General features: G+C 42.0%; 1 protein-coding gene across 1 annotated transcript; it reads left to right on the top strand.

The window, feature by feature from the left end:
* Nucleotides 1–1390: 1390 nt before the first annotated feature.
* On the top strand, nt 1391–3735 carry LOC122045518 (thioredoxin-like 3-3). Its single transcript, XM_042605763.1, has 3 exons — nt 1391–1652; nt 1760–1785; nt 3277–3735. The coding sequence occupies exons 1-3, from the start codon at nt 1500–1502 to the stop codon at nt 3494–3496; spliced, it is 399 nt and encodes a 132-aa protein (XP_042461697.1). The 5' UTR covers nt 1391–1499; the 3' UTR covers nt 3497–3735.
* Nucleotides 3736–14990: the final 11255 nt, after the last annotated feature.

Below are 14990 nucleotides of genomic sequence, written 5' to 3'. Positions count from 1 at the left end.
AATAGGAATAAGAATCTGAATGAGAATCATTGTATTGTGGAATGAGAATAAGTATGAACATGAATATCACTTTTAAAAGCAATATTTGGTTAGTTGCATATTTTCTATCGGAATAATAAAAATTTCCTTTTTTACCCTTAAAAAAATAAAAAATAAAAAAATAGATATAAGAGAAAGATAAATGTGAGAGAAAAATATGATGAAAGAGAATGATGAGAGAGAAAGTATGATGAGAGAGAAAATGCGATGAGAGAGAAACAAGAGAGAGAAAATGTGATAAGAGAAAATGAGAAAAGAGAGTGTGATAGGAGAGAGCATGATGAGAAAAGATCAGAGAAAAAATATGATGTGAGAGAAAGTATGATGGGAGAGTATGAAGATAGAGAAAATGTAATGAGAAAAAATGAGGAGAGAGTGTGTGATAAGAGAGATTGAGAAGAGATAAAGTATGGTGAGAGAGAAAGTATGATGAGAACAGTGAGAAAGTATGAGAGAAAAAGTGTGATGAGAAAAAAAGAGAACAGTGAGTGTGATGAGAGAGATTGAGGATAAAAAGTATGATGGGAAGAAAGTATATTGAGAGAGAAAGTATGTTGAGGAAAAAAAGGAGAGAGTGTGACAAGAGAGATTTAGGAAAGAGAAAGTATGATAAGAGCGAAAGTGTGATGAGAAAAAAAAAAAAAGTGTGATGAGAGAGATTGAGGAGAGAGAAAGTAGGACAAGAGAGAAAGAATGATGAGAAAAAAAAGAAGGAAGAGAGTGCGATCGAAGAGATTGAGGAGAGAAAATATGATGAGAGAGAAAGAATGATGAGAAAAAAAAGAAGGAAGAGAGTGCGATGGAAGAGATTGAGGAGAAAGAAAGTATTATGAGAGAGAAAGTGTAATGAGAAAAAAAGAGGAAAGAGAGTGTGATAGGAGAGATTAAGGAGAGAGAAAGTGTGTGAAAATATGATGAGAGAGAAAATATGATAAGAGAGAACCAGGAGAGAGAAGTGATATGATAAAAAAAAATAAATATATTTTGATATTTGATATTAAGGAAGAAAATTTTAATTTTAGGTCAAGGGTATTTTTGGAATAAAGGAATATTTTGATTGATGAAAATAAGATAATGACTCATTAAAAGAGAGGTACATGAGAATCAGTTATTACTCAATTTCAAAGATTCATTATCTTATTTGTATTCCTATTCCTATAATTCAAATATTAACATTCTCATTCTCATTTCCTACTCTTATTTTCCTAAATCAAACGCCCCCTTAATTTTGATTTGATCCGTTTAACCCAGTGAGTGAGTAATGGGTAACCATCCCGTTACCCGGATCCGGACCTGAATGCGGCCAAGGCCATTCCCCATTCTATAGTGTCCTGCGTTCTCTGCTCTCCTTGACAAAACCCTCATCTCAATCGTCCGTCGTTATCCGCGACTCCGCTCCCCCCCTCCCTCCCTTTCCTCCTGCGACCAACGTCGTTCCCTATTTGAGCACTCCAAGAGTTATGGTGCGAGAAGCAAAGGCCTTGCTGAAGGACAGGGAAGCGGAAGAGGCTGGTTCGAGCTTCCCCTCCAGTCGACACGGCAACCTCAGCGCCGCCTCCAGCGATGATCGTCTCAAAGACATTTTGCAAAGTGTTAGATCTTCCAAGAGCCCCGTCAGTAAAGAAACCTCTTTATCCCAATCATTGAAGATAAAAATATAATTCGAGTTTTGAAATTAGATTAACTTATATTTTCGAACTGTTTATGTGTGCTTTTGCAGGCTGTTGTGTACTACGGAGCTTCATGGTACATCATTGTTTCTGCTGGTTCCTTAGTTGCTGTTTAAGTTATACACATATATTACTTGTAATAATTTCAAGTCGGGAAAGGTCATGTTGCTTTGAGGTAAACCTCAAACAAACATAGGAAGACTAGAGAAGCTAAAATTACATCAAAATAATGAAAAAAGAATCATACTTATGAATGAACACGCATAACACTTTGCAATCCCATGTGAAGAGTCATGATACAAGATGGCCTTCTTAAATGATAATGTACTAGAAGCAATTTTCTGGATAACAAGATCATATAATCATCCCAGGCTAGAGTTTTTTTTTACTTTGTTAATCCCACTAGGTGGAGGGAGTATTCCTATCAATACAAACATTTTTCACACGATTTATTGGTCCCACTAGGTACCGAATAGCCCTACAAGAACTTGGATGTGGCAAAAAAAAAAAAAATCCTCCTCCATAGGAGTAAACTTGGATGTAGACGGTGAAAAGCCATAACATTCTTGTCCTTATTTTCATTCTTGTCCCACTTGATAGATAATAGAGCCAAAATCTTTTCTTTTGGATGCTTATCACATTAAATTGAGCAAGAAAAGCTCAGCTTGGCCCAAATTAAATGGAAATGCCGTTTTGCAAGGCTACAGTAACTCCAATGTCTTTGTGGTCTGGCTCATACTTCTGAATAAAACTACTAGGAAACTTAAGATGTCACATTGCTCATTTTCATTGGGCATTTTATGAACATCTACACCCACTGTCAATTACCAGTGAAGATTATTTTGATCTTTAATCAACTGAAAGACTTTTCTCACATACTACATGCATATACTCTTACAGACAATTTTATGTGCATATTCACTTCTATTCAAGGATAGATAGTGCTTCTCCATTGAAGCAGCTCAGGTAATTCTTTAGAAAAATAAGAAATTATACATATAAGAAAATTGATTATGTATGTGATCTTTAATATAGAGATTTTTAGAAGCTATTGTTGGGATTTAGAACCTTCAGTTATGGCAGTGACACTCAAGTCTTGACATTTTTTTTCCCAATTAACATCAAATCACATGTTAGTTGATCTCTGGTTTGTAGGTCTCCAATTTGAGTGTTTTTTATAATAGCTTAAGTTGTTTCACTTTGAAACAATCGATACGTGAAGAAAGCATGTGCTTCACATCCTTGTTTATGCCTCGGTGTTTTCTTATTTATTTATGTGTGCTACATTTTAGCTTGGCTACGAGGAGAGTTGCTAGATCATAATTTTTTCCTCATAAAATCACAAATCTACAAATTATAATTTTGTTATTGAAAATGGATTTAGATGTTTAATTCTAAGTAATTACAAATTTTCCTTTTTCAAAATCCCCACTGCTTAAGGATCAAAGTATGAAGAAAAAATTGACTTTCTTTTTGGAGAAAGTGGTAAATTTTCAATAAGTTTGGAGAATTTCATCACCAATAAATGCCGTTATGGTTACTTCAACAAGATCTTTGTGTTTCTTAGGTGTCGTGTATGCTGCCAGATCCTTCCAACCTTCTGCAAGTTCAGCAATGAATTCAAGAACCTTAAATTCATCTATGCTGATATTGATGAATGCCCAGACACTACACAAAACGTACGCTACACACCAACTTTCCACTTTTATCGTGGCGGAGAGAGGGTTGATGAGATGCTCGGCGCAGGAGAGGAGAGATTGCATGATCGGTTGTGGCTACATTCTTAAAGCATGAAGAAAACAATGAAGTTTTGTTGTTCCTTCCACTATGGCACGTCTGCATATTATACATATATGAAGGTCCAGGAAATCAAGTGTCTTAAAACGTGAACAAAACTCTAATTCTACTTTAATTCCTTTATCTGTTATCAACTCAGGGAAAAGGTACCTTAGTAATGTTGTAAACATTGCAATTGGAATATTAGATCAATTAATTTGCTCAGTTTGAGTTTCTTCCATTTTCATTATGTTTGCTTCCTTGATCCACCACTCTATGTTAGTCACTCTGATGTTTTTAAGAAAATAAAATAAGTCTTTGTCTCTATATGCATTGCATTTGCATATTTAATACTTGGTAGGATTATTGGTTATTAATTCCATCAATAATGCAGGCTATCCATATTAAAGGTTGTTACAGAATTTGTTTGAAATCACATTCTACGAGTTCCAGGAGAGTTTAAATAACAGCAAATATTCAACACCTGAGCACAGAGTCGAGTGTATATACATCTGAGAACTGCACAGGGCCGGGAGTTGTCCAGTTGGGAGGCAATATTTCTCCATATTTAACGTATCAAGTTGGATGGATACACTGGAGTTCTTAAATTTTTTGACCTTTGCCAAAGGGCATGGTTCAGGCATTTATTGATGGAAGCTTAATTTCAAGTGTATAAATAACATTGGAGGTTTAATGAATGCCCTCGTAAATAATTTAGTCGAGTCTACCCTCTATATTCACCAGTGAGGCCGCCGTGACATTTTCCATGAGCTTATTTGGGTCGCCCAGATTCTGAACTAATTATTGGTCTACTTAGATTGTGCTATCCTAGCTGGACGTTTTTGCTCAGTGTTTGATCGACTTGTTCAATTCAGCTACACCCAACTGACTTCGCTTGCATGAGCAACCCACATAGATCACCCGAGTCACACAAATCTCTCAATCGGCATAAGCTGGCCGTACCAACTCGCCCATTTCTCCCCATCAGAATGTTTGAATGAATTAAGCCCGTTTGGTCCAACCAATATGCTTCGATTTGACCATTTAAATCAACTAAATTGATTATCCCAACTAGCTTAATTATGTTATTAGGTTTGTTTGAATTAATTGGTTCGCCAACCTACCTAGCTCGTTCGATTAGTTTGGCTTAGTCAATTAGAAATTAGTTCCGTTCAGCTGTTCTTCTTCACCTAGCTGCCACTTTCATCAATCAATTAAGCGCACTCCCATGGCAAGATAAATACACACACAATCATAAGTTTTAATAGGAAAAAACTACAAATTTGTAACGGCAATTTATCAAAGAGCCTATCTAGAGTTCTAAATTTACTAAAAGATACATATTATTTTGATATTTACTAAAAACGTACATTTTTAAGTGTATTTCTCATTTTATCCTTCTGACAAATCTGACTTTTTCTATATCCCTATCGTTTCTCACTCTATCTTTTATTTTCTCTCTCCTATGCATGCAACCAACCTTATTTTTCCTTTCATCTTTTCTCTTTCCTCTCTCTTTTTTTTTTATTTTTGCATGTGTACATGCATAACATAGACCTGATATACAAATCATATTAGACTTACAATGTTTAGAGTTTAGTTAATTTTTTAATAACATTTTAATACATTTAGAGAAGTCGGAATAATTAATAAATAACATATTTGAACTCTTTGCAATTCTAGAAATCGATAGAAACTGATCGATTATTTATTTCAGCTTCTAAGGAGGTATAAAATTATAATAATGATGAATCAGTAAAAATCCTCATGCATGGGTCTATATGAATCATATCAGGTCCAATATGGAGGTTATTTTATTGATCCTTTTTTATTATATTTTAATATATTTTAGAAGTCAAAATAAATGATGGATAACATATTTGAACTCCTTGCAATATCAGAAATCCATAGGAACTGAAATAGACGCAATCAGCTATGTCCATCAATGAGTTTTAGTCAAAACTTACTTATGTATCTAGATAACTCCGATTGCGCTCATTTCAGTTCCTATGGATTTCTGATGTTGCAAGGAGCTCAAATATGCTATCTATTATTTATTTTGACTTCTAGAATATCTTAAAATACAATAAAAAAAATTAGCAGATATCCCCATACATAGGCCTGATTTGAACCATATCAGGCCTATGTTGGGCCCAATAAATTTCAAAAGTGATAATCTAAGAAAACCCGTAATTAAAGGTTTTAGTTTTGAAGATGACAAGCTTATGTATGGAAATTGGGCAAAGGAACCCACAACTGATACCATTCTTCTGTTCTTCAGGATCCTTGCATTATGTAACAGTGCAATTCCTGAACAAGATAAGAAAACTAGTGGCTTTACTTATAAAGCAGAATCATTAGATGAAGTTGCATTTCTTGTTGTTGCCAGGGAATTTGGCTTTGAGTTTTGTAAGAGGACTCAATCTAGTATATTCATTAGGGAGAAATATACATCTTCTAAAGATCTTATTGAGAGGTAACAATTCAGTTTATATGTTTTAATCAACAAATTTTCTTTTTTATAAAGATCTTGGCGACTTGATATTTTATTTTGACAAAGGAAGTTCAAGATTCTCAATCTGTTGGATTTCAATAGCAAAAGCAAGAGAATGTCTGTTGATCCTGTCTGAAAGTCGATGAGATGGAAAGTTAGGGATGTGGTGCTTCCGTTAACTGCCTGTAGACTCAGCTCAAACATACAACACAAACTACGCCAGTGCTGAGCCAAGGAAGGGGTCCCCGACATTGGCCCTCTAACGCTCAAGTCAGTCACCGACGATGAAGTAGAAAGCGGAGCAAAAATGAACAGTAGAGAGCATAGTATCTCGCGTATTGCGTAGCTTCGTCGATGCTTGGACCCCTTTATATAGAGCTCCTGTAGTACACATACACGCTCCCCAAGGTGAGCACACTTCCCAAAGTTTTTCCTGAAAAGACCTGTCAGTAAAGTGTCCCTGACATAGTACCACAACGAGCCGAGCATATCTCTAAAGTGACAATGAAAGTTTTTGCTATACGATCTTTTGGCTGTCCATGCTCGATGTCGGCGGCACCAACTCCTAAAAGAATGTTGATGGATAACATAGAGAGTATGTTGCTGGGCTGAGCGGGCTGCCTGCTCGGCCGGGACTCCACTGTCCTTGTGTTCCGTCCACTCGATCAAGACTTCATTGCATGCATCCACTCGACCGAAACTCCTTTATGCTCTTACTACGTCTGCTCGGCCAAAACAACAGTGTGCCAGTATCACACTCGGTCGGTCGTGGCTCCATTGTGCTAATGTCGAATCCTGCTGCTCGTCCGAGCGAGGTAGCCGCTCAGATCAGCTTTTGCACATCGTCTCCATTAAGCGTCAGTCGTTTGACTCACCGTGTCGAAGGTGGCGGCAGATCAGGACCTTCTCCCTCCTATCGGGGAATGATTGCCCGAACGGTTGATGATATCTGAGCGTTGACCGCCCTGACTTTGACCTCCACCGTGATAGCTATCTTTCGCGGGGTGGGGTCCCTCATCATCACCGCATCACATGTCTCCCCCTCAACTCTAGTTTAAGGAGGCTGCAAGTCTGACTGACTGGACAAAATTGTTTGTGAAGCTCACCACTCGATCATCTTTGACACTCCTTGGTTTTTTATCGGGATAACATGGCACAACGGTCGGCTATGTAACCGCTCTCAGTCGGTCGGCCTGTTGAATCTTGTCATTCGGCCGTAGGTCTGCTCCTTAAGTCGATCGACACAATGAACATTTACACTTGTGAAATCTTTTCGTGGGCTTCTCTAGGTGAGCGCGATCCTAGTTCACGTCACTTAGATTTCTGGTAAATCATGCAAATCTCTCCGCATTAAGGCTGAGTGCACCCCCATGCCTTTCAATTACCCTCATTAAATGTCGGCCCGTGGTGATGTGCCACGTGTCTTGCCTAACCCCGCCGCACGCCTGACGTGACTGACGGATATCCGCTGATGATGTGGCGTTTGGCAGTTCAAATTCAACGATCAGATCTTGGCCTGAGTTTCTGTGACCTAGATCAGATGACTCCGGTCGACCGATCCTGGGGTTTATAATCCCGTGCGCGTCGCTGCCTTTGCGCACTTCTCTTCGAGTTCTTTGGCGACGCTCCTTTTGTCTCCAGTGATGTTCCTCTTTCCTGCTCCTCCTACGACCTTTTTCCAGTAAGCTTCCTTTCAATCGCACCTTCGTCTTCGAGTTTTTCAGCATTTCTTTGTGTTTCGGTGATACTTCGCCAGTAGTCTTCCTTCCCTTCGTATCTCTTCACCCTCCCTTGTTTTTGTGATGGTGAGTTCCTCACAGCCTCCTGCCGGCATCCCTAGGCTCTGGTACACCTCTACCGAGTCCCGGTTTGACGCCAGCAATGCTGAGAGCTTACCTGCTGCCTTTGATTTTCCTCGCGGCTACAAAGTTGTTCTTCCTTCCCCTTCCGATAGGCCACACTCCCCGTCGCCCGGTTGTCTCACCTTCTTTAGAGATCAATTTACCGCCGATTTGTAGTTTCCTATTCTTCCCTTCTTTCCCGCTGTTTGTAAATACTTTCGCATCTCCCTTCACCAACTAGTGTCGAACTCCTTTCGGCTGTTTTGTGGGGTAGTCGTTCTGTTCTACCTGCACGGCATTCCTCTCACTCCCCGGATCTTCCACTATTTTTATTATCCAAAATTGTCAGAACCGAGAACTTTCCTTTTCCAAGCCTAAGTGGGCTTAATTTTCTTTGATAAGATGCCGACCTCCAACAAGCATAGGAGGAAATACTACTTTTTTGTATGCCTTCCTAAGCGGCTAGACTTCCCGACCTACTCACAGCTCGAAGTAGCGGCTCAGTCTCTCTTGAAATAGAACAAGAGACGATTAGACTATCTCAACGCTGCTTCCATGCTGGCCGGTCAGAAGTATGACATCCACAAATTACTGTTGGAGGGTGTCCTCTACATCTTCGACCTGAGTCTGATCCGCACCCGGCTTCCGTCCAGCCTAAGTATGCAACTTCTTCAATCCTTCCTTTAATTCTAACTGATTTTTCTTCCTCTTTTGTAGTCGAAGTCATGCTACACGCACGTCTGGCCGGCAAGTCGAAGCTTGCGGATGTCGCAATCAATGCGGCTGCTGCGGAGGAGTTGGAGAGCCGTAGCTTGCAGCCAGTTGGCTCTCAAGAAGAGCCGCAAGATGAAAGTGAAGCGGCTCCCATTTTGGTAAGCAGAGGGGCAGCCAGCCGTACACCTAGTGGCGAAGCGGTTGAGGGATCACATCCTGCCTCCGAATGGCTTCAGGTCGTCCAGGTGGAGGGGGTGTCTGGCTTGGTCTCCTCCGAAGAGCCATTGATTAGGCGCAAGAGGCGTTGAGCGGAGCCACCATCGCGCTTTGCTTCCTCCGCGATGCGGTCCGCCAAGTGGGTTGGGACTTCGACCCCCGCTCTAATTCAAGATATGGTGGCTCATACGTTGTCTATTCGGACTCCCTCCCTATCTGGTCTACCCCTAGAGAACAGTTTGCACACCGCTAGCGACCTTCATGCCACCAAAATCGAAGGCCAAAAAGTCAGACATCTTCCCGGTGTCTTCATCCTGGCCATCCGGAAGGGCGACATTGACCTAGTCAGCCCCGACGAGCCAGCACCATATCACGGCGATTCTTCACCTGCCGACCGAAGAATGGCACGAGTCAGCCGACGTTGCATCCCGAGCCCCCGAGCAACAGATAATAATCCAGGGGATGCTCGCCCAAATATGAGCTAATGCCCGGACCCTTGCAGCGATGATACCTACAGGGGCACTTGCGGACAACGACACCCAGATGTCGACTGGGGTAAGTGTTGTGTTCTCCTTTATCTATTTTCAATCGGCGTTTATATTCTCTTGTTTGCAATACTGGATAGAGAGCCTGGCTATGTGCCAAAGACTCACATTTTTGGAGGAGAAAGTGAAGAAGATGAAAGCATCGAGGCGTCAATCCTTCGCATTTCAAGAGCAGACGAACACCGAGGTGGCTAAACTGTGGGCCGATCTAGAGAAGAGCACCAGGCTGCTCGAGGTCGAACGGGGCAAGAGTGTGGAGCAGACCACTCTATTGGCTCGACACAATAAGCAGGTGACCACCTTCGACAACAAGATTGAGTCAGCCAATGCGAGGAAGCTTTAGGTCATCGAAGACCTCGAATTGAAGAATAAGGAGGTTCGGGCTCTCGCCAAGAAACTCAAGGAAGCTGAGGATTTCCTGGTCGTCGAGTGGAATAGCCAATCGACAGAAGAATCTGCCATTCGCGGCCAACTTACCTCTAAAGATACTGCGTTGGCCACCTCGAAGGATGAGCTGGAGGCCTCCTGAGCGGCTTTGAAGACTTATCAAAATGTCAAGGCTGGTCGGTTCGAGGCGATGAAGAAGAACTACATCCGCTCAGATGCTTTCAACAACAAAGTTGTCGACTGGGCACTCCGCCTGTTTGACCTAGCGATCAACGGGATGATCAACCAACTCAGAGAGGATGGCTACCTGTCGGCAGCTCTGACCAGCAATATCATTAGCCGAGATAAACTTATCGCGTTGTTACCTGACGACGCCTTAGATTACCTTGAGTGAGGCCAAGAGTTCCTATAAAATTTTTAAAGTTTTAATGAATGGTTATCCGTTCGGCCAAGCTTGATCTCCTTGTATTTGCTTTTTCAACTCATGACCTCGTGACTCCTCCGATCATCCACGATTAGTCTATCCATCCAATCGATCCTCTTTGCCTTCAAAGTTCTTATGATTTTGTGACCTTCCGATCGGCCCTGGGAGTATTTTGAAGAATAGTCCCGATCGATCACTGTATTTTGAAGACTTTGAGCTTTTGAGTAGCCCGGGTTCACAATCGGCTATTCATCGACCCTTGCCCGCTCATTGAGCCAAGGATTTAAGGTCGTCGCTCGACTGTTAATGTCGACTAAAGTTTAAGGTCGCCGCTAGAGCGTTGATGTCGACTAGAGTTTAAGGTCGCAGCTCGACCGTTGATGACGTCTAGAGTTTAAGGTCGTCGCTCGACCACTGATGATGACAAGGGTTTAATGTCACTGCTCAACCACTGACATAGACTAGGGTTTTGTTAGACCCCGTGGTAGTTTTGATGTGATCAACCAAGTTGGTTAGGTCCTGCTTTGTGTTTGATCCCTGTGTCTGAGTGTGCAGGAGCTTAGGAGCACAGGAAGTCGAGCGGAAGACGCAACTAGCGAGAAGGACGGCACGGGAAGGGAGCCGACGGGCTCGATGCGTCCGAAGGACGAGAGAGCTACGGAAGAGTACTTCGGTGGGCGTGAAGAGCGTGCGCGGTGTTCGAGGGACGTTAAGCCGGGACAGAAGGCTGCTCGAGGAGAAGGCCGGGAATTGGGTTCGGGTGAGCCATATTCCGGTTGGCCGCAATCACCCAAAAGATCGGAGCGTTGGAAGTCAAAGCAATCTGGAAATAAAGCCAAGAAGCTGAGCTGCCAGGTTGAAGGCGCCTTTAGCCAGGTTGAAGGCGACTTCAGCCAGGTTGAAGGCGACTTCAGCCAGGTCAATCTGACCGTTTACCTTCGGATAGAGTTCTATCCGATCACTTGCTTGGAGGCGCCTTGGACCCTCGTTAGAGGCGCCTTGGAGCTTCGGGATAAGATTTCCAAGACCTATATAAAGGCCCCTGGAGCTAGGAAAGTAAAAACTGTTAGGATCCTTCGTACGGCTAGAGAGGGGGGGTGTGAATAGCCGACCCCAAATCTTTCTCGTTTCTTCCTACGATTAGGTTAGCGCAGCGGAAAATAAAACAAAGAAACGAAAGCGGAAAGATCAAACCTCAAACTCGTCGATGTAACGAGGTTCGGAGATGAAACTCCTACTCCTCGGCGTGTCCGTAAGGTGGACGAAGCCTATCAATCCGTCGGTGGATGAGTCCCCGGAAAACCGGCTAAATCAAACTCCTTCTGGGTGGAGAAACCTCGCCACAATGTCTTGCAACAGCAAGATAAACAGAAGTACAAGAATACAGCAAGAAAACTAAGTACAATACAAGAATGTAATAACCCTAGCTTGCCTTCTTGTCGACTGGATGAAGCAACAGCTCCAAGCGCCTACAACAGCAGGTGACCCAGCCGAAAGCTCACGCGAAGCTTTGGACGAGCTCAACAAAGCTCAAGCACAGCAGCACTTAGCAATCGGAAGGAGGAAGAAGAAGAAGAAGAAGTAGGCTCGCAGCAGCAGCCCTCCTTTTATAACCTGCGAAGAAAGCGAAGAAAACACAGAAGAAATCTAGCCGTTGTGTCGCAACGGCTAGTGCCTGGATCGGTCTGTGGACCGATCAGGCTCCATGTGGATCGGTCCACAGACCGATCCATTCCCTAACTTCGCTTCTGTTCCGTCTCTGATCGGTCCATGGACCGATCAGGGAAGCTCCTGATCGGTCCACAGACCGATCAGGGAACCTCCTGATCGGTCCGTAGACCGATCAGCTTCTTCTCGAACTGCTGCGCCTCGATCGTTGTCGATCGATGCGGCGCATCGATCAGAACTAATCTGATCGGTCACGGCCGTCGATCAAGAAACAGAGCTTGGTATCGATCGGTCACCGACCGTCGAGCAACAGATCGATGCGGTGACCGATCCGAGCTATTTTGCCCAAACCAAGTCCCAAGACTTCAAACCAATATCCGGTCAACCTTGACCTATTGGTACTTCATCCTAACATCTGGTCACTCCCTTGACTGCTAGAACTCCACCCAGTGTCCGGTCAATCCTTTGACCTACTTGGACTTTCCAACACCGAAGTCCGATCATCCCCGATCCATCTGGCCGGCTTCACTCACGGGACTTTCACCAGCTTCACTCACCAGGATTTCCACAGCCTAACATCCCGTTAGGACTTTCTCCCGGCTTCACTCACCGGACTTTCCATCTTGCCTAACATCCCAGTTAGGACTTTCCACTGCCTGGCTTCACTCACCAGGACTTTCCAACTGCCTAACATCCCAGTTAGGACTTTCCCAGTGCTAAGTCTCCATACTTGGACTTTTCCAGTGCCAAGTCTCCATACTTGGACTTTTCGCGTGCCAAGCTCCCTGCTTGGACTTTTCCGTGCCAAGTCTCCATACTTGGACTTTTCCAGTGCCAAGTCTCCATACTTGGACTTTTCCCGAATCAGGTCAACCCGGTCAACCTTGACCTACGATTGCACCAATAATCTCCCAAACATCTATTCTTGTCCCACATCAAGAATAGAACTCTCTCACGAGTGTCAAACATCAATATGCAACACAACTAGGTCAACCTTGACCTAAGGTTGCACCGACAATCTTCCCAAGTCAAACATCAAAATACAACTCGAGTCACGTCAACTCGAGTCGGGTTAACCAGGTCAACCTTGACCTAAGGTTGCACCAACAATCTCCCCCTTTTTGATGTTTGACAAAACCATAATCAAGTTAGGTTAACCCGATAACCTAACTTAGGTTTTCAATCATCTTCCAATGTCCAATGTTCTTTCCTTGAACATTCTCTGGACATTCTCCCCTTAGGTTAACCCGATAACCTAACTTGGGTTCTCCAATAATTCTCCCCCTTTTTGACACACATCAAAAAGAATTCCAATGTTCTTCCTTGAACATTCCTTGACATTCTTCCCCTAGCTTAGGTTAACCCGATAACCTAACTTGGGTTCTCCAATAATTCTCCAATGAACACTCTCCCCTTTTTGACACACATCAAAAAGAAAAAGGAGAGTATCAAGATCAAGAGTTTCTTCCTAATGAAAGTCTCATACCTTTCATTGAAACTCTTAATTTCCCCCTTGATACTAAACTCAACAATCAACTTAGTGATAATCCCATATCACTAATCCTCAAAAAGTCTTAAGGAGTAAAAACTCCCCCTAAAAGTCAACTCCCCCTTGACAATTAGATAAAACTCCCCCTAAAGGTCAACTCCCCCTTTACCATTGCACCAACAATGTCTTGGAGAGTTTCAAACCTTTAGAAATCCACAAAACCCAATTTTCAGCTGAAATTTCAGACCAACAGCTGAAATTCAGAAACGGTCACCAGACCGATCAGGATCCCATTGGATCGGTCCCCAGACCGATCCACATTCACTGGGATCGGACTGCCTCACTGCCTCTTACTGGATCGGTCTCCGGACCGATCCACACCTCCCTGGATCGGTCCAGTGACCGATCCACTCCTTTCTGGATCGGTCCAGTGACCGATCCAAGCTCCCTTATCAGAATTCCTGAATTTCCTTTACCCGAAATTCAGAAACCCATAAACAATTCCAGAAAATTTCAAAAATTATGAAACTTTGAGGATACACTCCTCATAACATATACAATCATGGAAAAATAGTTTTCTATGAAAATAACTTCCATTTTTCAATCTTGATACAAAGTTCAAAAACTTTGAAATAGTTCAAGTTTTAACTCAACTTTGTATCACAATGTTCAATGATGAATGCAATCACTAAGATGGCTTCATCAAGGTTTTCCAAATCAATTTCAAAATGATTTTAAACCTTTTAATTTAGGACCACAATCTTAGGGCTAAATGTACATGACTTGTACACAAGCTTTCCCTATGATCCCCAATTTCTTGAATTAGGCTCATCTAGGTACAAGAACTATGCACCTTGATCCTAACTCATGATCCTAATATCTCACACACATCTAAGGTGTATCAAACCACATTCAAGTCAATTTGATGTGAGATATGGGTTAAGGTCAACTTAGGCTAAGTTCTCATGCATTTTCTAAACTACACTTTGATCTCAATATCAAAATGTGTTTTTATCCTTAAATCAATTTCATTGATTATTAATGCAAGAGATGATGACATGTCATAAATGATATCATAAGTAAAAACATGTGCCAATGTCATGATGTCATGGCATAAAGCTTGAAAACTTAAATAAAGCATGACATATAATAACCTAAGCATTATCATGACATTTCAAATGATCATAAATTAAATATGGTGTCATGACATGGCAAATGGCAAACAACCATGGTAAGTTAACACAAATAAAATACCTAGATTACCTATCTAAGTATCCTTAATCACTTAGCTAACTTAAATTCTAATCCTAGATTGCCCAAAGTGCTCCAAGAAAATGTCAAAACCCAAGTTGGCATTTCTTGATCTCTTGTTTGATTTATACCATTTAAAATTCTACAAGAGTAGCACTTCTAAGTTAAGGCCTGGATTGCCTTGATTACCTAAGAGAATATCAAAATCCCAATTTGATATTTCTCTAGGTTTTTCAAAATTGTGTCAATTTAAAGTAAGATTAATATATTCTCACTTTGGCACAACTTACTCTTCCAAGGAGTGAATGACAAAGATTATTCCATTTCATTTTCAAAGGTTCCCAAACACCTTGAAAATGCTCCTTGAGTGTCAATTTCCTCAAAGTTGGGTTAACTACCCTTCTTATTGGAGTTGACACTCTCTAACCCATCTATGGGGTAGAGAAGATGCTCCTAGGAACCCAATACCTATTAGA

Source organism: Zingiber officinale, chromosome 2B (genome assembly GCF_018446385.1).
Source record: "Zingiber officinale cultivar Zhangliang chromosome 2B, Zo_v1.1, whole genome shotgun sequence".
Classification (NCBI taxonomy): Eukaryota; Viridiplantae; Streptophyta; class Magnoliopsida; order Zingiberales; family Zingiberaceae; genus Zingiber; species Zingiber officinale.
Note: the sequence above shows the minus strand (reverse complement) of the source record. Positions and strands in the feature narration are given on the sequence as shown.